Genomic DNA, 25,185 nt, shown 5'->3' on the forward strand with positions numbered 1-25,185 from the left:
TCCCTCCCATTCCAGACCGCCATTATTTATTCCACAAGGAATCCTTCTGGGAGCCTCGACGCCCCCATTCTTGGAGAGCAAGAACATCCGCAGCCCAAAAGCGAGAGAAAGGGGGGAGGAGAGAGGAGCGAGGCGGCCAAGCGAATCCCATTCCCACACCACACCCACACCGCACACACGCCGCACCTTCCCTTCCATCTCTCCTCGCGCAGATCTAGCGATGGCGGCGGCGGCGGCGGGGGGCGAGCCGGCGTGGGGGGAGGAGCCCGCGGCGCGGCGCCGCCCTAAGACCAAGATCGTCTGCACGCTCGGCCCGGCCTCGCGCTCCGTCGAGATGATCTCGCGCCTGCTGCGCGTCGGCATGTGCGTCGCCCGCTTCAACTTCTCCCACGGCTCCCACGAGTACCACCAGGAGACGCTGGACAACCTCCGCGCCGCCATGGAGCGCACCGGGATCCTCTGCGCCGTCATGCTCGACACCAAGGTCCGTCCCCCCCGTCCCTCCCTCCCTTCCTTCTCGACCTTCGCGGCCTCGCGCGTCGCGCTCCATTTCGCGATCTGTGATTCGGCGTTGTTTCCCTGGTTTGTTTGTCGTGCCGCCTGCTCCACCTAGGTTTGTACGGGCCTTCGACATCTTGCGGGTTTTGGAGTTTCCCGTTTCAGTGGTTAGGGTTACTTCCTGTGACTGTTTTAGGCCGAAATTTCGGTTCCCCTGGTCCAACTTTAAGAGATCTTGACCTTAGATGTGATCTCTAGTTCCGAATTTCGGCGCCGCCGTTCTTTGGACGTTTCCGTGTGCTGTTGCTCGTTCGTGATTCCTTGGCCGAAATCCCCGACCATTCGTGCTGGCCGAACCCGAGATGCCTTTGTCTGCTTGTGCTTGCGTAGTCTGCTAGGTGTCGCTCTTTAGTTACTACTGCAGCTACAGGTTAATTCGGCTTACACCATTTAAGCTGACAGTTGTGGACGACCAATTAAAGTCCTTGGAGATCTATGCATTAATGTCCACCATCCAGCATTTAGCTTGCCTTGCCTGTGAATTTTGCAATTGGATGGGTTGGAGCCACTCGTTGTACTTACCAACACCTGAATCGCCATTGGTTGGTTTGCTGTTGTCAATTTCCTTGTGCTGTTGGCTGTGGTCCTCATCCCACAGCCACTTGTCATGGCTATGTTTCAGCCATAACTGAATTTTGTTCTGTTCTGGACTGTTTTTGACATGGGGTGCTAAAGTGTAAAGTGTAAAGTCTGATAGCGTTATATAATTGTTGACAGTGCTGATAAATACCAGAAATCACAATATTGTTTTGAGAACTTCCAATCTTTTAATTGGTTTGATGGAAGAAAATGCAGATAGTGAATCATGGTGACTAATTGAGCAAATGAATGATGCTAGGGAAGGGAAAAAAACCCAGAATTATTCCATCTACTTTTCTGCTTTTCTTTGTTGATTTTTTATATATCTTTTGTCATTTATGTGGCTTTCTTAGTTATGTGAATGGACAAGATTTTAGTTATTGTAGATGCATCCCCCTGATGTACGTGCAATCTATAAAATTTTCTGTCATGTTAATTTTCCGGCAATGCAATGATATGAACTCATAAGCATCGTATGGAATAGTACCATACTGAATTACAAAAAATAATTTGAGTCAATCTGTGGGGCTCAGTTTGCCATTGCGTGATTTAGAATCTGGTACGTAGCCAAGGCCCTTTACAATATCATTTAGTAATGGGCCTAACCTATTTCCTGTCATGCTTTTAGGACCGAGCAATTTTCCATAAGATGGTGAATAAAGAAGTTTGATCATTTTTTACGTTTGGGTAATGGAAAAACTAACTCATTTAGCCAGTGATACTTGTATAATTGTTTGTCATCTTTCAGCTGCAAGATAGAAATATGCTTGTAAAGTCAATTTGGGCTTTGTGGTATAGAATATTTTATAATTATGGAGCACAGAGGGTGGTTTTGGACTAGCTGGTGAGGAACTCAAATTGAACTTCCCATATGACCAGACCTCATTTGATCAAGATATCAGTGGGTGATTAACATAGATAACCTGTTCCTGTCTTTTCTTATCATTTATTAAGTGCTCTTGAGCTTGATGAAGGTAAATTGGCATCTTTGATATTGTTCTTTTCACCTTACACTGTCCGAAGTTGCAACCTATCCATAAGTCAACCAATACATCTCAATCCAACTTACATACTTGCTCTTCTAATCTATTGTGAACAAATGAGTATCACCATCAATCTCCAATGGATTTATGTCAGCAATCGATCATGGTCAGATCTAGGGTTGGGGTAGCCATCCACAATCAGTGTGTGACCTTGCCCAATCTTGCCAGCTATTTTTTTAGCTCCCTTTGTGTTTAGGTTACCTTGATGAAATTTACTCTGTTTCTTTGCCCCCCTTGAGGGAAGATGGCCTCAGTTAGTAGCCTAGTTTCTGCATGAAACACGGACCAGATCTGACCTGCAAACCCTGAGGCCTTATTTTGTAATTGTCATTCAGGCAGTGAAAATTATGATAAATACAACCTATCAGTTGAATTCATCCTGTAAATCTCCTTCTGACGGCTGTAGGGAGCTGTTAACTAGTGAGACTCTTTGCTCGATATACTTAGTGACACATCATATTCCATCCATATTGTAAAGTGTCTAGGTACTGGGCAATGGGCATACTGTATGTATTCAGTTGTGATATCTAACTACACATCTGCAGCACCCAATTTATACCAATTTCCACCACTGGAAGTGACAATCAGGCATTAGCATTAGCCTGATAGTTCGGATGGGAAGAAATCATTTAGCTAACAGTATTTCAACTGAGTGCAGATTACGTCATATGACCTGCTGCCCCAACCAAATTACTTTTGCCCATGGACTTATTCTAACAACCTATATATTGATCCTCTTAGGCAGCCAGTAGCTTTGAACCCAAAATGTACATTCTCGTCATTACAGATCTGACATAGTACAACTTAGAAAAGATTAGCATCAATTGATTTTTAAAATATCTGTGATTGGGTTATGAAAGTTGATCCACTAGTAATTTTCAGAAGCACCATTTGTGGATAACATTTGTGTAGATTTAGTGTAATTACCCTCTACTGCTACTCAATGGCTATGTTTTGGATTGATGTTACTGTCTGTTATTGTACTTGTTTTTTCTATTCTTAAAGCAAAGAATATGATCAAACTTCAGCAGTGAGTCTACACATATGTGTAGTTAAAGGTCTGTTGTCATACCAAAATGTGCCTGATTTGTATGTGGTTGGTTCTGCATTGGTAGGTCGTATCACTGATGTTCTTTCGTTTGTTTGTATTAGCTATGATATGTCCCTTTCAAATCTAGGTTACATTTAGACATGTACTGAGAACTATAAGGCATCAGGACGTGCCATCCTTGTATTTTGATGTAGAAAATTGCAGTATGCAACTATACATGGCTGGATGGGTTGATAGGGTGATACTGTTTGTGATCTTTTTTTCTTTCTTAATTGGGACACACATCTTCAATTCAGCTTACTGTGAATGGTCAGCACATTCTACGATGATATCCGCTAGTGATTTTTCTATGCATAATCTTAGCATAAGCAACTTGCTAGTCTGAAAAGGAAACATATCTGTCACTCTTATATTGCTTGAGCTGTATGACTTGTGTGTAGAAACAATAGTGGGTTCACTTGTTTTTTTTTCTTTGCACAACTGTGCCATTAATGTATACTTGTCATATCTTCATTGCATCTACTTATATAAATTTCAGGGTCCAGAGATCCGAACTGGATTTTTGAAAGATGCGAAGCCTGTTCAATTGAAGAAGGGTCAAGAAATCACAATTTCCACAGATTATAGCATTAAGGGTGATGAGAAAATGATATCTATGAGCTACAAGAAGCTCGCAGTGGATCTGAAGCCAGGCAGTGTCATATTGTGTGCTGATGGTACCATCACTCTTACTGTGCTTCACTGTGATAAAGAGCAAGGCTTGGTTCGCTGCCGTTGTGAGAACACTTCTATGCTTGGTGAGAGGAAGAATGTTAATCTTCCAGGAGTTATTGTTGATCTCCCAACACTCACTGACAAGGACAAGGAGGATATCCTTAAGTGGGGTGTCCCAAACAAGATCGACATGATTGCCTTGTCATTTGTTCGCAAGGGTTCGGATCTTGTGGAGGTTAGGAAGATACTTGGTGAGCATGCCAAGTCTATAATGCTGATGTCTAAGGTATGGCTATGGCAGTCTCTTTTGAGTTTCGAGTTAATTGATTTCTGAATTCAAGGTTATAATTAATTTGAATGTGCAGGTTGAGAATCAAGAGGGAGTAGCTAACTTCGATGATATTCTGGCAAACTCTGATGCTTTTATGGTGGCAAGAGGTGATTTAGGGATGGAAATTCCTATAGAGAAGATATTCTTTGCGCAGAAGGTGATGATTTTCAAGTGCAACATTCAGGGCAAGCCTGTTGTTACTGCCACTCAGATGTTGGAATCTATGATCAAGTCTCCTCGCCCTACTCGAGCAGAAGCAACAGATGTTGCAAATGCAGTGCTTGATGGCACCGACTGTGTCATGCTTAGTGGTGAGACAGCTGCTGGGGCATATCCTGAGCTGGCTGTGCAGACTATGGCCAAGATCTGCTTGCAAGCAGAGTCTTGCGTTGACTATGGTGCTGTTTTCAAATTAATCATGGCCTCAGCTCCAATTCCAATGAGCCCGTTGGAGAGCCTTGCATCATCAGCCGTCCGCACAGCAAACTCTGCCAGGGCGGTGCTTATCTTGGTCCTGACCAGGGGAGGAACAACTGCTAGGCTTGTGGCCAAGTATAGGCCATCCATGCCGATACTGTCTGTCGTAGTTCCTGAACTGAAGACAGACTCCTTCGATTGGACCTGCAGCGACGAGGGACCGGCAAGGCAGAGCCTCATCGTGAGGGGTGTGATCCCGATGCTGAGTGCCGCCAATGCCAAGGCCTTTGACAGTGAAGCCACTGAAGAAGCACTTGGTTTTGCCATTGAAAACGCGAAGGTGATGGGGCTATGCAACACGGGGGAGTCTGTTGTGGCCCTGCACCGGATCGGGATTGCATCCGTCATCAAGCTCTTGACTGTGAGCTAGGGGGGGAGAGACCATTTTGCCTGGGGGTGATTTTTTGTAAGGCTGCTTAAGCATATCAGCATATCCACAGTTTTTGTTGCCAAAGATAGTGACTTTGGGTTTTGTTACCTTGGCTGTTATGAGGCTGTGACAATTTATCGTTTAGAGGTTAGGCATTTAAACAATCAGCAACCAATATAGCTACTTAACTGCAGCTGTGTTGCTACTGCTAATATATTATGGAAAATGGTTGTTTCACATGCTTGCTGATTATTTTTTGTTCATTGACCAGAAATCTGCTTGTTTATGAGTTTGGCAGATGATCGAATATCGATTTAGTCTTGAGTAAAAAAAATTACCAGTAGACTAGCTGTGTCTAAGTAGAGTGCTGTTCAACCAACTGGCCTTTGATCCGTTGACAACATGAAACTCTAGCTGCGTGCTGGCAAATCAAATAGACGTTGAGCTGTGTAATGTTAAACTTTTTTAAAGATATTTTTTATTATGATGCTGCTCGTTAAACTTCCAGAAACCCGGATTAGCGCTCTGCAGAAACCAAATTTGGCTTGAAGACGCTGCTAGCACCAAATTCACGCAAGAGGCAAGTTCATATACCTGCCCATGTCTGTTCTTTTGACGACAATGAGAACTGTTTCACAGCGAATATTACATGACAAAACTAACACACTGAAAAAGGCTCCAAATTTCCACGGCACCAACTCGGCATGCTCCCCCTATGTACATTGGCACCGATGGGCTCAGCCAGCAGCAATCGTCGCCATTGCTCAATCCTCCCAGTGCTGCGAGCTGCTGCTGCTGCCGCCGGACGGCGAGAACAGGCTGTTGAGCCACTGTAGGGACGCCGGCAGCCGCCTGCCGCTCTCGTCGGCTTCCGCAACGCCTGCCGTCAGCCGCCTGCCCCTCTCTTCGGCTTCCGCAACGCTGATGCGCTCGGGCTCAGCATTGCCGGCGGACCCTGCCCCGCCATCCCCGCCGCCATTGTCATTGCCTTCGTTATAAGCATCGACGCTGACGTAGCCACCGCTGTCGCCGTCGCCGCCGCCGCCGCATGAGCTCTTATTGTCGTCGGCCGGCAGCTGGAACCGGCAGACGGGGCAGGAGCTGTGCATCTCCAGCCACGGCACGATGCAGTTGGCATGGAACTTGTGCCTGCAGGGCATCTCCCGGGCGCGCTCGCCGGGCGCGTAGTCCTCCAGGCAGACCGGGCAGCTGGCCGCGTCGTCGCCGTTGCTGCCGGCGATCTCGACGGTTGGCATCGCCTCGACGGCCTCCTTCTTGGCCGGCGGCGTGCCTTGGCGCCCCGCGTCGCCCTCGGCCAGCTGCTGCACCAGAGCGTCGAGGCCGTTGCCGAGGAAGTAGTCGCCCAGCGCCACGCCATGCTCGGCGGTGGCGGCGCCGCCAGCGGCGCCGATGAAGAGGCTCCGGCCGAAAGGCGTCAGCTGGTCGCCCTCGATGGCGACGCCGGCGGCCGCCTCCAGGCGCTGCAGCTGGCGCTCCCGGACCTCGTGCAGGAGCCGCAGGAACGCGGAGACGCGGCGCCGGCGCCGCGTCAACTCGTGCTCGTCCCAGTCGTGGACGTCTCCGCCGCCGGGCTCCGGCTGGCGCCGGCTGCGGCGGCGGCGGGCAGAGCTGTCGCCCGAGCTGAGGATGGCGTGCGCCCAGATGGAGCTCGGGCGGTCCGCGCCAGGGTACACTTCGGTCAACGCGCCGCCGCCGCCGCCGTCGGCCGCGGCCGCGCCGCGGGCGGTCTCCATCTCCTCGAGGAAGCCGCTGTGGCAGTGCGGGCACTTCATCTCCGCCTCGCCCTGTGCGGGCCTCACCGCCACGGTGCACATGTGGCACCAGTAGCTCCCGGCGGCCGCCTGCTCCGCCATTGCCGCCGAGCTTCTTGCGCTTTCCCCGCCAATGCAGCTACTCTAATTGTTCGGGGGGAGATTCAGCTGCGACAAATCGACCGGGAAGGAAAGATCAGAGTCTTGATGTCGTGAATGGTCTAATCAGTGATTGGGAAAACAAATTCGAGCTGCGCAGGTCATGGTCTCCCACCGAACGCAGGAACGAACCATTTCTATTTCTCGACGTGCTACACTCACGTCCTTAAACACATTTGACAGATCGAATCATTTGCATGTTCTTGCGATGCACAGATCAGATGCGGGCTTCATTGAAAGCTTGCAAATCAAAAGACAAGGACACGCGTTCTTGCTGAAGTATCATCTACGCAAGAGCAAGGTCAAACAAAACATTAGGAAGCTAACACACGATCCAATCAGGAAACCAACACAAGGACAGGGCAACAGGGATGGAGCAATTTCACAAGGCTCGCCTCAAAGACCCCCCGAGATTGGATCAATCCAAACAAGGCAAAACAAGCATAACAAAATGCACATCATATATCATCTAACAGGTTGAATGAAAAAAAAACTCTCAACCATCCTTTCTGCAAGATGAACAATAGCTATCATAGCAGACTCCCAATCTGACGATAAGACCAGAAGCACGAACGGATCCACAAGAAAGAAAGATGGAAGCAAAGAAATGGGGAAAGCGTCAAACGAATCAAGCAAGCAACCAACCAATCAATCACCTTGGGCGCAGCGCAGCAGGGCAGGGCCGGGGCGGGGCGGGGGGCAGGGCATGTGGGGGAAGGAAGAGGGGAGGAAGAGCAGCAAGGCCAGACGTGGGGGCCGGCCTCTCCTGCCTCTTCTGCTTTATATTACCAGCGGCGGCGGCATCCTCCTCTCCTCGCATCGATTACGACCTCGAGCTGCTGCTCCTCATATAATACGCCGGGGGAACACATGTTTAGGGCAGTGATTAGGAGGGACCCCCTGCCTGCTCAATTATTGCGCTGGCCTTCTAATTTTAAGCTTCTCACCCTCCCACCTGAATTCCTCGCTGTTCTTGTGTAATAGAAAAAAAAACATTTCTCCGAAAGGGCTAAAAAAAGTTCAGTGGTGGTGGGGTTTCGCTTTCCGGCCAGCCCAGAAATAGGCGAGGAGGGTTCTGAAAAGGGGGAGAAATAATAAGAAAGAAAGCTGACAAGTGGGGCCCGCTTTCCCTCGCTGATCATCACTGCATGTGCCTCAGTGACGCCGCGGTGCCGTGGAGGTGGGGGGTGGGTGCCACATCAGCTGAATATTTAAAAATTATATATATATTTTCGTTCTCTCTCTCTCTGGGAAAAAAGATGGTGTGATTTCTCGAAATTCTGATGTCAGCCCTTACTTTATGGGTGCACTGACTGGGTTGCCATCTGATGTCAGCTGGTACTTTAGCTTGGCTAGCCGCCTTGCTGGCGTGGCGTACGCCGGCGAAACCGTAGAGAGTTCCCTTTCGAAGGGAGGTGACATGGGGCAGCGTTACCTGACGTGCATCCAAAACTGTCTCGTTCGAAAACTTCAACTCGATTCAGACATGAATTGACGGGAAACAGACTGTAAAAAGAAAAGAAAAGGAGAGAAATGCAAAGGATTTGGTACCTTGCTGACATGCACCATGAAAGTCCACGAATAATCCTCCGCCCATGTTAGAGTTCAAGAGGAACGTCATTTAGTCGAAATTTAATGTTTTCATGTTCTTCTTAGGGGGAATTAAGCTGGATTTTTTTTACCCTTTTTATTTGCCCTGAGATTTCGTGGGTTCATGTTCACTTTCAACCCTTTTGGAGCGGAGGTCGCCGTATTATTATTTTCAGTAATTGGGGGGACGTTGACTGCTTTTCTGAGAGGAAATGCGGGCTTTCGACATGGTGGGCTGGGCCATCCCAAAGATTCCGCGGGCTTCATTCAAGCAACCAGGGAGGCCTGCCTATAAGGATGCCTGGGCCGGGCCCGCCACCTGACCAAAGCAGAGAGCACGATGACTCATGAGTGTGACCAGGTGACGTGACGACTTACGAGCGGAAGCACTCACACTCGAGCCGCCGAGCCTCGCGTGACTGACCGACGGCACAGATGGCGGCGGCCGCACCCACTCGCGCCCCCGTATCCTCCTCCTCCAGCGACGTCGTCTTCAGCGGCAGGACATCCCGCCCCAACCTTCGCGCCGCCGCGGTGTCTTCGGCCCCGGGGTGGCGGCGCAGGGAGCCGTACCCGGCGGTTTCCGTGGCGGCGGGCTCCGGGCAGTCTGCGCCTGGAACTGTAGCCGTCGACCCTAAGGTTTGGAATATTCTTTTCGCGAATTTTTACTTTATTGTTTCCATACGGGCGAAAATCAGTTGGGGATTGGGGCGGACTGCAAGCCACTATAGGACTACAGTCCGTTCCTACAATTAGAACCCTGGTGAGGGTAAGGTGTGCCACACTGCCACATGTTGGATACAAGCCTAGATGAGGATGCACAACTAGTGCTGCGCAATGTTTTGTTGGTTCCACTCAAGGAGAATTTCAGCAATGGGGGCTTCTTGCAGTGAGCCGATGCTATTTATTGATGCTTGCCTCTTGATTTGTATAGCTTCCTTTGTTGGTGCAAATAAGATAGCAGTATATAGTAGCCTCTGAAGAAATGATTGTGGTAGTACACTACTTGCAGCCAACTTGCTAGATGCGCCATGGAGCTTCTGTGTGCTTAGATGCATATTTGTGTTATCAAGTGCAAATCATGATGCCAATTAAGTAATTTTGACTGCACGTTGTGGAACATTGGAAGCAATGCTAATCAGTTATGAACTTGGATGAAACACCAAATGGTCCTGTTGTTGCCTAGCATCTTACCCTGTTGATTAGTGGTGATATTATATAGCATTTATGTAATATGATTAGATGATTTAGATCAATGTTGTATGGTCGGTGGTCCGTTATAACAGGCTGTCATCAGCTGATATCTTTAGTTCTTAATTTTTTTTAAAAAAAAGGATTTAGTCCCTTTTCATCCCTCAACTATTGATGAAGTTTTCCTCAAAAAAACTATTGATGAATTTTAATTTTCGTCCCTCAATTGTAATACCAGAAATCTTTAGTTCCTTAACTTTTCAACCGTTTAACCTGTCCTTCGGTCCATTTCAAAGTAGTTTTGCACATGTAGCACAGCTGACTCATCAGTTTTTCTTTGCCACATGGCAGCCATGTCCCACCACCATTGCAAAATAGATTTCCATGTTGGAAACATGTATTCATAGTATATCTTGCTTTGCATTGCCCTTTATTAGTGACTTTCTTCTATCAAAGTAAACACTAGCTAATATAGATTCATTGTTGTGCTTGTCCAAAAATCAGGTTGACACATTACTAGACAGTGTAAAGTGGGACAGCAAAGGGTTGGCTGTTGCTATTGCACAACATGTGGATACTGGAGCCATTCTTATGCAAGGTTTTGCTAACAAAGAAGCCCTTGCAAAAACTATATCAACTAGGAAAGCTACATTCTTTAGCCGCTCGCGGTCTTCCTTGTGGACGAAAGGGGAGACGTCCATGAACTTCATCAATGTGCATGACATTTTCCTGGACTGTGACCGTGATTCTGTAAGCATATCCTACATCGTGCATAAATACTTTCACTGACTTCTGTGGGTACTAAATGCATGAATGTTTTGTTTTTTGTGCAACTTAGATAATATACCTTGGAAAGCCAGATGGACCTACCTGCCATACAGGAGCAGAAACCTGTTATTATACTTCAGTTTATAATGCTCTACAAGGTTCGAAGGTACCCATTATTAAGTTCACTTTCCTGCAATAGACTTCTACTTGTGATTAAAATTAAAATATGATTTACCTTCACAGCCCAATGAAGATAGGCAGGTCATGACAACCCTATACTCACTTGAAGATACAATTAGTAGACGGCAGGAGGAGACAGTTACTGAAGGAAGTGGGAAACCATCATGGACGAAAAAATTACTGCTTGATAACCAGCTGCTTTGCTCAAAAATACGGTCTGTAATGTTATGCTTTCTCTGAGTCTTTGCCTCTATGGTCCTGCTCCTGCGTATAAAAACTATCAATAAACTTAGTGGCAAGACAATTAATAGAAAAAACATGGAGCCTTTTCTTTCTTTCTCTCAGCCGGGTTTACCAAGTTGTGCATTTTTGAAATAGAGCAATGCATTTGTTGCTATCCTTATTGTATTGTGCTATGTCTATCATATTTGCCATCTTTAGCTGTCACTGTATGGTTTTTGATGGGATATCAGTTTGTTCCTGTGTATTCTTGCTTTCAAGTTCTTAGATAGTTTGCAGTGTTTTTAACATGTGTTTTTTTTATCATCACAGTGGGCATGCATACTCCTCTATACCATTAGGTCAACTTCAATTGTAACTGTTCATAGTTCCTGAGATGCAGTTGGACCTGTGGTTTTGGTCATATTATTTTTAGATTACAAAATGGTGACATTATAGAAATAATTTTAAGTAAAATAAATAGGTACTCCCTTTGTCCCAAATTGTAGGTCGTTTTACCTTTTCTAGATTCATAAATTTTGCTATGCATCTATATGTACATTATGTCTATATACATAACAAAATCTATGAACCTAAAAAAGCCAAAACGACCTATTATTTGGGACGGAGGGAACTGAAGCTAAACATTCAAAATTATATTGTGCATCAATGATAAAAAAAGGTTTAATAGGACACTTCCCACAGCTTCAAATGTTTGTGGCACGATGGAATAATCCAGTAGAGAAATCTGCTACTGATAATCCTTTATGTTGCACGTTTTTTTGGCGTATGTTGCACATTTTTTTTGTTTTCTCTGACTTTCTTTAAATATACATTGAATGAGTCCGATATTCAAATTGTATGACTCTGGCCTTAATCTTCATTAGATTTTGAATTAGCTTGATACTTTAGTTGTGCTTATTTCTACTTCCATAGTGTATTTGATTGAAGGATTAATGGATTGACTTGGTGCAACAAGATTTAATTGGTGTAGGAGGCCAAAATTGATAGTATCCGGTTGACTGTTTTGTGAATAAACATATATATTAAAGAATGGAGCCGCCATCAACAGATTCCTAGTTTTAAGTATAAACAAGTATTTATGGATCTGGGTCATACATTTTGTAGTCCATATGTTTAGTAGACAGCAACTTAGTGATTTTGTAAACAAAAAAAGTTGTGTTTATATTCTTTTTTATCCTGACCTTTTTGTTCTTAGCTGTCTGACAAAATAAATTCTTAGATTCTTTTTTATCTGGATAAAATCCTCTTGCAACCTTATTAACCTCTTAGCTGCTCCTTTCAACAATTTCATATGGTAGGGTGCACATGAAGAATAAAAGGTAGCACAACAGATCTAGTCCCAATCTGATACTCCGCGCATTAAACATGGTCCTAGTGTCCAATTCTTCTCTTTATCCTGCTTCCAAAACTTTGGGTATGATTATCATAAGTTTTTTTTCCTTATACATCTTAAATTTGGCATCACAAATCATCAATGGCAGGTGCTATGCAAGATATAAACTTGTAGTGTAGTTACTGGGTTTATTCATTTGCCTCACCTAGCAAGACACCCTGTGTGGCAGGGAAAAAAAATCAGCATAATTACAAGCTCATATCATTTGCCTCTGTCAGGAGTTGTTTGTTAATTGCGTTATCTTTTTTGCATATTTTCCAGTGAAGAAGCAGGTGAACTAATTCAAACACTGCTCGAGAACGAGGACCAATCCCGCACAGCTTCGGAGATGGCTGATCTGCTGTACCATGCAATGGTGCTGCTCAGAGTCAAGGATGTGAAGATGGAAGAAGTCCTTGAGGTCCTGAGGAAGAGATTTTCGCAGTCTGGTATCGAGGAGAAGGCCAATCGCAATAAATCTTAGTGTGTTTAGATAATGGCGGATGACTTCTCCAATTTGGTATCATATACCATAATACCAGCACTGGTGCCTGAGTGTGAACTATGGAAGAATTTTGTGTTTGATGATCGATTTCGCTACTGTTCTTTTGGTTTCTCTGAGAAGATGACTGAATTTGTGGTTACTGGTATAATCTTGATGACAACAGAGCCTCCAATAAAGTATCTCATATAGACATACAATTTTGTGCCTTTCTTGGTAATTGAATGCATTATTAGTTAAGCACAAAGTTTGCTATGATTGATGGAATTAAGCAGCTTATAATTGAAAACGTTGTGCTGGATTATGCCTCCTTGGCTAATGTGCGATACTTGTGACAAAACATAAACGGCACTTGTGTTTTGAACGTTTCCAGCACTCGTTTTCTCCTTCCTCCCATGCAGCGCTTGATTTGCTTCTTAGGTTGTTTGCCTTCGCTCTGGTGACCTTTGTACGAACTAACGGTTCGGGTTTGGGAGCTTTATGAGGAAAAAATCATGCGTGGAAAAAAAAATCAGTGCTCAAATCCTCAAAAAAGTGCTATAGATCAGAGAAAATTTTGAGCCGTTTTCTAGAAGGAAGGAAAAAAAAACTAAGTTGATCGGTTCAAACTTTGTTAAACTTCATCAACCCGGGAATTTTGGACAAAAGCGTGTACCAAATAGAAAACGACCAAAATTCCGACTCTGGTAGGCGAGAGAGAATTTTTCCCCATCGATCTCCCCTCTCCGTCTCCCCCTCCGCAGCATGGATCCCGCCGCCTCGCCGGCGTCGGCGCCGGCGCCCGCTGCGGAGGATCCCCTAAGCGCCGCCTCCGTGCTCGACACCCTCGGCGCGGAGGTGCTGGCGGTCATGTCCCCGGTCTCGATCTGCATGGCCCTCGTCGTGCTCCTCATCTCCCTCCTCTCGCCGCCGTCCTCCGGGCCCGCGGGGGCCTCGCCTCCGCCAGTCACTGCAGCGACGCTCGTCTACCTCGAGTCCCCCAACGACACCCCGGCCCAGAAGTTCCTCGGCGCGCTCCTCGATGCCGCGGTTTTCGTCGCCCTCGTCGCCGTCGTTACCTTCGTCCTCGTCGCGCTCTACTACTACCGCTGCACGGGCTTCCTCAAGAACTACATGCGCTTCTCCGCCTTCTTCGTCATCTTCTCCATGGGCGGCGCCATCGCCGCCGCCGTGCTCCGCCGCCTCGCAGCCCCGCTCGACGCGCCCACCGCGTTCCTGCTCCTATTCAACGGCGCCGCGGTCGGCGTCCTCTCCGTCTTCGCTTCCGCCGTCCCCATCCTCGTCCGCCAGGGGTACATGGTCGCGCTCGCCGTCATCGTCGCCGCCTGGCTCTCCAGGCTCCCCGAGTGGACCACATGGATCATGCTCGTCGCGCTCGCCCTGTACGACCTCGTCGCCGTGCTCGCGCCGCGGGGACCACTCAGGATGCTTGTGGAGCTGGCATCCTCCAGGGACGACGAGCTCCCAGCGCTCGTCTACGAGTCCCGGCCTACAGTCGGCCCGGCGACAAGCTCTTCCTCTTATGCTTCAGCCATGGGATCGGTGGAGATGCAAACCATGACAGATTCTGGTCGGGCCGGTGGCAGCCGGTATGACAGGGTGGAGCAGGATGAAGATGCCAGCCGTGCCGTCGTGGAAATGAGGGATCTCAGAAGAGGCCAATCAAACATTGGTGAGATGAACAGATCAAGTGGTTCTGTGCTTCAAATGGATAACCTTGAAAGGGAGGTTCCAGTGACTTCAACAGAGCTGCCATCAATTCAGGGTGGGAGTTCACAGCATGCTGTCATTCAAATTGAACAGCCTGAGGAAGAAGAGACGGCGCCTCTGGTGTCGGCAGCATCTACCAACAATGCAGCTTCGGATGAGGAGCAGAGACAAAGTTCATCCTCAGAGCCTCCTCTGGATTTTGAGATGTTTGAGTCCACCAGGGGCATCAAGCTGGGCCTTGGTGATTTTGTTTTCTACAGTGTGCTTGTTGGGAGAGCTGCTATGTATGATCTGATGACGGTGTATGCATGCTACCTTGCCATCATTGCTGGGCTTGGCTGCACCCTTATCTTGCTGTCAATATGCCGGCATGCGCTGCCTGCACTTCCAATCTCTATTATGCTGGGAGTGACATTCTACTTCTTGACGCGGTTACTGATGGAGCCATTTGTGGTTGGTGCTTCGACAAACTTGGTGATGTTCTGACTTCTCATTGATCTGATGTTGTCATTTAGATGTGTATGAACCAAAAGAAAGAGGTTGGTCAGCATTCTCTGTGAGAGTGACTAAAAATTTGTTGGTCACTTCTCGTAAACAGTCATTCGTATTTATTTCTAGGAATGCTTAAGACCTTAGATTCTGTGGTAGTATTGGAGATAGACTTAGCCCATGTCTTGTTGTGTAGTTGTACCAACCTGACATGATATTCAGGAAGAAGTATTCTGCATTCCGTGTTCTTTGGCTTATTTTATTCTTCTTCGAAATTGGTATTTTTTCACTATAAGGTGAGTGATTGAGTAATCTGTCATCCATCATGTTCTTAATCAGTCTATGTTCAATTAACTAATCATTTTCCACCTATAGATGAAAGTTTTTGAACAGGGAGTTAGCCCTCTTCGTGACTTTCTTTCAGGCCTTTTCAATATTTAATATATTCAATAAGTTAAGTGTTTTATTTGGAGTTGATAGGCTATGCTTCTCACTGTTCTAATTTGGAAGTAGTTTGAAAGAACTGAATGATTCTGCAAAGCATTGGTACAGATGCGAATTCTCCTTTAGGTTTATTTCATATTAGCATTGTAAATACATAGGCGCAGATGAGGGTAAGCATCTTAAACATTTGTCCCTATCATTTTTTTTAAAATTATCATTAGTGCAAATTTGTTTTTCTTAGGCCATCCAACATGATATACTGGAAGAAAAACATTTTACACCCTTGTCAATTCCAGTTACTTTTGTCACCTGAAAATTTTGCTAAACACAGTATTTTTGCTCTATCGTTTTTGCTTTTGGTTGGTGTTTTCTTCTTTGGTGTCAAGCACTTCAGCTACTTTAAGCTTAGGTAAGTCAATTGGTGGGAATTTGAAGACCATTTTTCAATTAGAAACCAGACACTATCTCTGACAAGGTAACATTGCAAAACTGAATGCATGCCAGATCTTGTAAACTAGGTCCATCTTTTGCCAAGTTCAGTTTGTCCCCGACTCCAAACCTCATCGTTTTGGATTACGCTACAAAATTGAAGGACAACAGCAATCACAATGGCTTGAGCCATGGTCTTGATTAACATTCTTCAGCTACCCACATTTGACAATATTTCTCTTTTCATCCATGGCCTGTACATATCCTCTATATAAGCAAAGGTTTCTCTTATAGATGTGCCAATACGCACCGGTAATCCCAGTTATGCGAACATGGCAGACAGCCTTTTTTTTTTATATCCATGATTTGGTACGGCATATCCTCATTCAGTTGTAAAATATTTCGCAAATGTTTCTTGCCATAGCTGCTGTTAGTGCATCATTTTGCTTGCTGTACTGCATCATTTGGTCAAGTAGTTGAATTGTGTCTGGATGGCATATATGCGTGAGGCATTTCTGTATCATTTGATATGCAGAATACTGTAGATGATAAGGAATTGTTGTTCTAGTGTGGTGATATTGCCATATTGGTATATTGCTGATTATGATTCTAGACCAGCATCTTGCTTGATGTATTATTGCTAAGGGGGCTGTCTTTGATGTATTTTCACAAAGGTGTTTGTATAATGTTTGCGGGATAGTATCTTGCTAGTTGTTATGCTTCTGTCGGCCATCTGACCCTCACATTTCTCTCGTGTCCTGAGCTTGAAGTAGTCTACTGTACTACAGTCACTGGATTTTGTATGTTGGAGGGATTTTCATGACTGTTACTGTTAGCGATTTAGTTGAAGCTGCTGGATAATGGAACTATTTGTATATCAGTATTGAATAAAATACTTCTCCGTAGGATCATCGATAGATCACTCAACTCTCCTTACATATCTTTCTGATTCAGACCAAAACCGAAACAATCAGGCCGAGCTGTCTGAATAGAGGCAGTGAGTGTAGATCCAGTAGTATGTGTTTGGGTCACCACGCGCCTAGACCTAGTTTCCAACACCCCATTCAGAGACATCTTTGGCTTGTCCCCACCGGTTTGTTCCCTTGGTAACTAGGTTGGCGCAAGTTTGTGACAGAGCAAGACGTGTTCCCTTCTTCAAGTTTTCAAATCAGAACCGTGGCGTAACAAGCTTTCTACGTGAGAGTTTCGTAATCGTTCGCCTGTTATCTCCTACCTCAACTCAGTTCAATTTTGATATTTGCATCGTAGTCTACGATCTTTGATTTAGAGCAACCACTCAGTTATTTTTGTTTAAAGAAAAGGGTGAGGTTCGGCAATGGGAGCATGCGAGACACGTCAAACGCAGAGACGTAAATACGCTTTTGCAGTCAACTCTTTTGCTGCTTTTTATTTTATTATTTTTTTAAGTTTTCTTTCATTGTTTCTGTGGGACCATGTTATTCTCTTTTTATAGATTTTGTTAGATCAAAACTTGATGCTTAAAAAGATACCCCTGCACTCTTAAATGTACGATTTGCTTGAAAGATAATTCTCTGCTGATGGCTCCATTAGATTCTGAACGAAGTTTACGCAGTCGCTGTATTGGGTTGGGACATCAGAGTTTCTCTGAACATTTGAACGGCAAGCAGCTCTTTTGTGTTCCTGGGCAATGGCAAGCAGCAGGGCAATTAGCAGAGCTGTAGAACAACACCATAGGCGATGCCATCAAGCTCAGGCATAGCATGGTATTCTAGCTGAAAGTTCTCTGCTCTGCGTTTTTAGTTTTGATCTCAGTGCTCGTCGTAATATAAAGTCTGCAGGAAGCATATAGTCGATGAGGTCTGCAACATTTCTTGGTACTAGAATAACCAACACAGTAGCAGGAGGTGGCGGCCTCGCATTTGCAGACTGCAGGGTGGCTTGGTAATCCCGGAGTGCAGAAAAGTGGAAACCTTTTGTTTCTTCACCAAACAGAAAAGCTCAGCTGCATGTCTGCTTCAACCTACTTTGCAGTTAAAATTCTTGTTTGGAGTACATTCACAGGCAGGTTGCATGCCTGGCTCTTCATCTTGTCCAGGTGCCAGGAGGGACAAAAGCAAAAGCCAGACGGTCACGGTCAGGTCACAGACATAAGGCTCAAATTCCAAATCTGGGTCACAAATGGTCCACCATCTCAAACTTTGTCTTCCTCTTTTCTTTGGGCCTTTGCCGTCCATCTACTTCACGTAGCAATTTCTCTGGCTTGTACTAGCAAACCAACAAGCATACAACGCCATGCTCAGCAACGCTACACAAACGACTCCACTTGGTCAGGCTCGAATCCAATCCCGCCAAAAGCTCCAGAATTTTCAGTCAGCCGGTGGGATTCTCCAGCACAACATACACGAGCCAACAGCACGCAAGATCCCGACAACATTTTAACTCCTACCTCCTGGCCGACCTAAACCCACCCCTGTTAAACAAATCACGATGCATAATAAAAACCACCAAGCAAGGTCTGGAATGGGCACGGCATTCCAGGAAGCCTAATGCTAGTAGGTTAATGGTCAAAACTGTCAGTTCCGATGCGCCTCCAGGCTCCAGTTCAAAACCTCAAAATGCACAATTGGAATCAACACTATGCTATGCTACATTGTTTCAAGTGATGTTACATACAGAAGCGATTAGCGCCTTTCTTCATCTACTTATGTTCTTCCAATCGGTACATGGAACTGCTCCTAAGCTTTTCTTCTATTCGACATTTCAACAGTACAAAACCTAAAACTACATGCAACCTCCATCCTTATGAACAACATAAATTTGCCCCTTAAATACAAAAAATATGAACATCAAGACAAATCATGACCGGCAATTAATGCTACACACGATTCTATACTCTTCCAATGGGAGAAAAAGGCGGGTCAAGCACAACAGATGGAGGTGCCTTTCGTCTCCGGCTCTTCTTCTGTTGCTTCTTCTCTTCTGCGGTGACTGCCTCAATTAGGTGCCTCACATCCTCCTCAAGGAGCAGCTTGAGTGAGTTGGAATAAAGCTTGTGCTTCCCCTTCTCAATACTGATGGCGATCGAAGCTTCAGAACAGTGCAACAGAGAAATGCAAACCGAGAATGCCTGTAATGCTGATAGACGCGCATGGAAATCCACCAAAAACTGTCCTTTCCCATTCGCCTTCATGGAAAGGGCAGGGAGCTCTTCTTTGCTACCCTGTTTCAATAATGGATGCACATCACAACTGTTCTTGTTTGGAGTAAGATCAATAAATTGATGGTCTAGTGTGCGTACACTTGCCAGCAAAACTCAGGGCCCAACACCAAGCTTGTGTGCTTAGTAAGGTTGCAAAGGCTTAAAATATTGACTTTCTAGGCGGTTAGCCAATAAGTACGCTTCAAAGTTATGCCTAAGCTGGTCGTATAATTTACACGTGATTTTATAGCTAGAGAGAATGGCTGCAGAAACCCAGTGTGTAATTGTCCTGGGCCAGCAAGTTGCTTCTAGAAGACATTTAGATCATTTTTGGATTCTCATTTGGGACACCCCAGTATCCTCAGAACACTCTTAACATAGGTACAAAAAGAAAAGCACATCAAGGTTGGGATTGTGTAGTGTACCTCAACGAAGAGCTCCATAGGATGTTTCGCATTTGTGGTTATAGATTCAGCCCAGTTATCATCATATGCATTGCCAAGAACATCAATGGGGCAAGCCATGTCCCATCCACCACAGTCACAGCCTCCACCATACCTCCATCTATCCAGCAAGGGAGATGGGCTGGCTCCTGATTCACTTGGTAAACCATGCAGTCCAGTAGGTGTAACCACTTTGACAGAACAAGGAGATGAACCATTCTTCATATCCTTGGACTTATCCTTACTAAATGGAACCTCTATTACAGTTGCTGCAATCTCCAAATGAGGATAAAGATCTTCTTCAGACCATGGGCAGGATGTTGATACATCCGAGTTATTTCTTCCAATCTTGTGCTGGTCCATCAGATTAATCATCTGTGGAGATTCACCAGACATCGATTTATCAATGGCACTGCATAGTGGCTGTTGAGGGGCCTCTGTACATTGAGTCTTCTCAACAATTCGCCTTGCATGAGCAATATCGTACGAAACAAACTCGGTAATGACAGAATTATTCACCATACCATCTTTTCCAACTTCAGAGCATAAATAAGATGAAACCTGCAGCTGCCCTACAATTGGGGGTAAATTCCAGCCTCCATCTTTGGAGATCCTTCCAGCAGCGCTGGATCGTTTTCCACCACTATGTAAGGTGTAAATAGAGTTCAACTCATCACCAGTTTTCCAATTCCGGGCGGAAATGGATTCTTCCAGGCCCTCAACACAAAATTCAGAAACCTGTACACCATTCTTGGAATCCAATCTAAGAACCGCTTGAAGATGAGCAGGTGACAGAGCAGATGTGATACGCTGTGTTTCTCCAATCGGCTGGCAACTAGATGCTTGTTCAGTTCTTGAAAAATCACCCAACAATGATTTGCGGGACATTGAATTTTTCCTGCTACCAGGCCCGGTTATAGAGTTGGGGTCTCCCTTTTCAGCAAGAGATGGGCTCCTACGAGATTTGGACTTCATGATTGGGTCCAACATCTTCTTGAAGGGGCTTGATCGAGCTTTAGTGTTGTTCTCTATGATATGATGCTGAACACTGCCAGATCGGCAAGTATCATCAGAAGAGCTTATTTTCTCCGACATTGATTTGGAACTGCTTGCTGAATCTCTCCCCCTCTCACCATGGTTATTCTCACTGGGACATCCACTGGTCTTGAGTTGGTAATCTGTTTCGGTACATTTACCTGACTCAACATCTAGCAAGTAAGGAGCTGCACCTCTGCAGGGGCCACCGTCTGTGATCTCTTTCTCAAAAGAAATCTCCAAGAAGCCATCGCCTCCATCATTTTTCAACATGGTACTGTCCAAGCGTGGTCGATCTAGCTTAAAATTATCGTCAGGAAGCTCACGGAATGAAAGGTCCAGAAAGTCCTTCGATGCCCGATTAATCCTATGAGTAGTTTCCACAGAAGACTTAGCCCCTGACCTCTGATTTCGGTGGGAGTGAAGATAAGCTCCACTTGTGCTAGGCCGAGAGGATGCATCGACAATATCAAACAACAGAAACGCATCCCCACCAAATGCAGAGTCTATTTTCCTCCTGCCCTCCTGGATTTTTCTGATTCTGCTAATTTCACTAGAGCTCTGGTACATAGAACCACGCTTCCCCACAATGCTTTGTTCTGTGCTTGTCTTGCGGCTTCTTGTTGGCAAGCTCCTGCAGTGGAAATTTGGGACGTAGTCCAGACTTAACTCCCCTGAGTTGCTATCTGAGCATTTCAACTGATGGTATCTTCTGTTTCGACTCTCATTTTCTTCATTAACACAGCAAGAGGTCTGCGAAATTCCGGGACCTGTTCCCAATCTAGAATGATCCTCACGTTTCAAGCCAGCATCTTGCCCCATAGATGAAACCTACAATGTCAGCACATGGTGTCAAATTTGGTTCCACGAAATGTGATGTAGAGCATTGCCAAAATAGGGGTTGTAATAGTATAGTGTGCCACCTCTTTCTTTTACTAGCAAGCTACAAGATAGCAATTTAGATAGCGCATTCCCATGAAACATACACAAACTTTTTAGAGGAAACATGCACATTGTTAAACACCCCACGGCACCAAAAAAAAAAAACTAGAATTGAAGACATCAGAACAGCGTTTTCCATTATAAACCAGAGGTTAAGCATGATGGATAAGCCCCACATTGAGCACATTATTATATATAAAAGGACAGAAATAAAAGGGGAAAGTGATGAGCAGCATTCACATCAGATCTCTTGCTCTGTTTGACGGCAAAGGCGTACCAAATAGAACCAAATGAAAGGATAGAGCAAAAGGATGCTCTCCAAATTCAAAATGCTCGCCGTAAAAAAAGTTCCAAATACTCTCCAAAACTGAGCCCGGAGAGACAAGTTTTCTCCCATTGGAAGGAACAAATCAGGCTGTCTAGATCACCAGATCTCACCGAAAAGACTAAAATCACCAAATAAAAGCTTCAAAAAAGGGCAGACGGCAACAAACTCAAAAACATTTTTTTCTGCCGCTCAAATACTCTCAACGCTGTAGGGAGACAGTAGTAAACATCTTCTTCCATTAAACCCTGTCCATTTTTCAGGTGGAGACGAACCCAAAAGAAATCACATCTTTTTCCACGCAACGCAAGGGGAGGGAGGCTCAGATTCCCGCACCCAAATCATATTACCGCGCAAACTAAATCTCGTGCCTGTGAAAAAACCCCAGAGCAACCACAACGTTGCCGCAGGAGGGGACAGCCCCATAACCCCCCTAATCCTCCAAATCCCCAACTCAACGCTCGAGACATTGCAAAGAACAGGAAGCATCCCTGCGCAATCTAGCAGCTAGCACCACCACTGCGGAAGAAGCGCGCGCGCATTACCTCTGGGGAGGAAGAGGGCTGACGCCGGAGACCAGATCACGACGCCGAGGGAAACGGGGAGGGATTCCGATCCCCCGTCTTGTCTTGCTCACCTCGCCCTCATGGAGTAGACGGGAGAGTGGGAGTGTGGAGATGCTCGTGCTCCTGCTCTTTGCGGCTGCAGAGACGGACGGACGGAGAGGAGAAAAGAAATTGGAGGGACAGTTTGGGAAGAGCGAGGTCGTCACTCTCTCACCGGGTCTCCAGGGATCTTCTCCCACCGGCACCCGTTCATTAGATTAGAAGATTAGATTAGAGCACCTAATAATGATTAATTAGTGCCTGTCTTTAACCCGGAGGGAGGGAGGCGCATGGAGACGTAGCCAGTAGCCAAGCGCCCAAGCCAATTTTGCAGTTGCCCCCCTGGTCAATGATTCGTCCATCCCTAGCCCCGGTTGCTAATTAGGTGGGCCCCACTGACAGGAGCTTTTTGCCGCTCTCCGCGGCTCGCCAGCACGGCAGCAATCGGGTTAAAGATTAGGACCAGAGATTTAGCGTAAACGATGGCGGTAAAGACACGGCAGCAATAGCAGCAGGAGGAACGAGGACTCATTGGCATCACGCCGGGAGCACGAGATGACGGCTGACCGAGGGAATGCAATTGGTAAGGAAGGTTATCGTTGTTTATTTTGTTAGAAAACAATATGTTTCCACGTCACGCAAGGGAAAATTGAAGAAGAACCTCGTGCTAGCTTAGTTCTTGTGTCGAAAGAAAGAGAGAAAGAAAGAAAGAAGAAAGAGCAGGCGCAGCGGATCATATATAGTTGACTCCGGATTCCTCTTTCCCAGTGATCCATTGGGCTAGGAAAAAATAACAGTGATCCATTGGGCTAGGAAAAAAAAATAACAGTGATCAATGTATACCCAGCAAAATCAAGCAAATTAAGCATTTATTTCCTCGTATGCACACACACACAGTACGTGGGATCGATGCAACTGCCGACCGACGGGCGTGATCGCGGGTACCGCACGTATGGCGTACCTGATCACCTATATACGTATCTCAGCCGACGGATCGTCAGATCACATCGATCGTAAATGCAACCGCGTGACTTTGATGGAGCATGCTATATTTTACAATATTTATTTGCAGTAGTACTATACATGCTGGCCGGTTGCTTCTTGCTCGACTAGCACGGCAGCTCGCGTTGTTGCATTCATAGGGGGGTACGTGGCAAGGCCGCGATTTTGGGAAAGATACTATGTATGGAGAGAAACAAACAATGTTACTCCTACTCTTCGTGATCACTCCGGCCGTTCCTGTCTACACGTACATACGGAAGTGTACGTACCCGGTAGATTTGGATGAATCGATCAATTAATTATTACGCAAACAAATTCATTCGAGATCACCGAGCCATTGTACACACTCGCGTTTTGTTTGTACTACTACACTACTGCTGGCACTGTACGCTGGCCCACACTCCGCGCAAGCGACTGCAAGAGAAGCTGAGAAGGGAAGAGGTGCATGCCGCAGCACGTGGTCCGGGTCCATGCCATCCGAATATCCGATCCCACAGCATGCAGCTCGATGACGGTCGATGCATGGGCAGGCCGGGTGCCGGCTCTTATATTCTTTCGTTTCACACTGCATCTATTAATTTTTTTTATTCTTGCATCTGCTGGTTTGCATTGCATGCATCGAAGTGGAGTGACCGAGTGAGGCAGTCCTAGACAGGAAGAGGGCACGGCAGCTTTCCATCCTTTGACGTGTCGCCTTCCTGCCTGCCCTGCCGCTATTCTTTACGATGCTGCTCCCAAGTCCCCCCAACCCCAGCTTTTGTTCGCCTGCTTTGCTTTCTCTTTCGTTTTTGGCGCGCGTCACGCCGGGCGCGCCCACATCATCATGCGACCACACCTGCCTTTTTGTTTGGTGCTCGGATCACTGTGGTTACTTTGCTTTGCTCTGCTTGGTCACTCACCATCCATCAGCAGTGCAGTGCAAACAGATCGCCAACAGATAATCTGACTATCTGAGCCATGCTTTGTCCTTGCTGACCCTCCACGCAAGACGGCACGACGCTGCCTAATGATGGTGGCTCCGGCAAGGCCAGGGCAGGCAATTACGTAGGGCTCAATCAAGCTGCCGGCCTGCCTCCCTCGCGCCTTGTCCCCCTCCGGCTGCCGCCATGTATCTCTCCTCTCTTCTCTTCTCTTCTCTTCTCTCCTCCTTTTTCCCCTGCACTGGCGCTAGCACTGCATGTGTCATCCACTGATCCACAATCATTAGGTCTGCCGCTCCATGCAGCTGAAATCCCTGAAGGCCTGAATGGATGCATACACCATGCATACATTCTCTCTGCTCCTACCTAGCTAGCTACCACTGCATGTCTATGCACACAACCTTTTCGCCAATAATTTGAGCCATCGATCGGCGCTTAGCTTCCTCGCTCGCACTCCATTGGATTTGCAAGGGAGGTACGAGAGCTCCAGTGCGATTCATCACAAAATAATGCTGGTGGTGGGGTTCCTTTAATTTGCTGCCCCCTGTCCTTCCAGAAGCTATGATTATTAGCAGGTAGATGGCAAGGCAGCCAATAATCTTAGAGGCGAGAGAGATGATGCACGTTGCATGTATTGGCCGGCAAGATCGATGAGAGAGGATGCCAGGCACTGTGCAGTGCCCCCACCGCCCTCGGAGAGGAAGGGGGGGCCTGCGGCGAGGCGCGACGAGCGGGAGACGCCGAGCTCTCCCCGGCTGAT

The 25,185-nt window shown here is 46.3% G+C and overlaps 4 protein-coding genes across 7 annotated transcripts; 2 read left to right on the plus strand and 2 right to left on the minus strand.

Annotated features, from left to right (window-relative positions):
• The first annotated feature begins 40 nt into the window (after positions 1–40).
• Positions 41–13,100, plus strand: LOC101758684 (pyruvate kinase). The gene is made up of 9 exons (XM_022826306.1): positions 41–484; positions 3,770–4,231; positions 4,311–5,118; positions 6,279–6,950; positions 9,066–9,283; positions 10,340–10,585; positions 10,674–10,769; positions 10,847–10,998; positions 12,681–13,100. The coding sequence occupies exons 1-9, from the start codon at positions 221–223 to the stop codon at positions 12,880–12,882; spliced, it is 3,120 nt and encodes a 1,039-aa protein (XP_022682041.1). The 5' UTR covers positions 41–220; the 3' UTR covers positions 12,883–13,100.
• LOC101777870 (E3 ubiquitin-protein ligase SIRP1) lies at positions 5,641–7,967 on the minus strand. 4 transcript variants are annotated; one of them, XM_022826307.1, is made up of 2 exons: positions 7,711–7,967; positions 5,641–7,340 (listed from the first exon to the last, which is right to left on the minus strand). In XM_022826307.1, the coding sequence occupies exon 2, from the start codon at positions 6,995–6,997 to the stop codon at positions 5,888–5,890; it is 1,110 nt and encodes a 369-aa protein (XP_022682042.1). In that variant the 5' UTR covers positions 6,998–7,340; positions 7,711–7,967; the 3' UTR covers positions 5,641–5,887. The 4 variants fall into 4 exon arrangements, with proteins under 4 accessions (XP_022682042.1, XP_012701795.1, XP_004967690.1 ...); XM_012846341.2 differs by having other exon boundaries at positions 5,641–7,063; positions 7,700–7,967; XM_004967633.3 differs by having other exon boundaries at positions 5,641–7,063; positions 7,711–7,963.
• A 460-nt stretch (positions 13,101–13,560) lies between the features above and the next one.
• On the plus strand, positions 13,561–15,391 carry LOC101778272 (presenilin-like protein At1g08700). The gene has a single exon (XM_004967634.4). It carries the CDS (start codon positions 13,645–13,647, stop codon positions 15,094–15,096), a length of 1,452 nt encoding a protein of 483 aa, XP_004967691.1. The 5' UTR covers positions 13,561–13,644; the 3' UTR covers positions 15,097–15,391.
• A 3,167-nt stretch (positions 15,392–18,558) lies between these two features.
• LOC101778673 lies at positions 18,559–22,669 on the minus strand. The gene is made up of 3 exons (XM_004967636.3): positions 22,444–22,669; positions 19,579–21,462; positions 18,559–19,174 (listed from the first exon to the last, which is right to left on the minus strand). The coding sequence occupies exons 2-3, from the start codon at positions 21,451–21,453 to the stop codon at positions 18,842–18,844; spliced, it is 2,208 nt and encodes a 735-aa protein (XP_004967693.1). The 5' UTR covers positions 21,454–21,462; positions 22,444–22,669; the 3' UTR covers positions 18,559–18,841.
• Between the last annotated feature and the right edge of the window lie 2,516 nt (positions 22,670–25,185).

Source organism: Setaria italica, chromosome V (assembly GCF_000263155.2).
Source record: "Setaria italica strain Yugu1 chromosome V, Setaria_italica_v2.0, whole genome shotgun sequence".
NCBI classification, from domain to species: Eukaryota; Viridiplantae; Streptophyta; class Magnoliopsida; order Poales; family Poaceae; genus Setaria; species Setaria italica.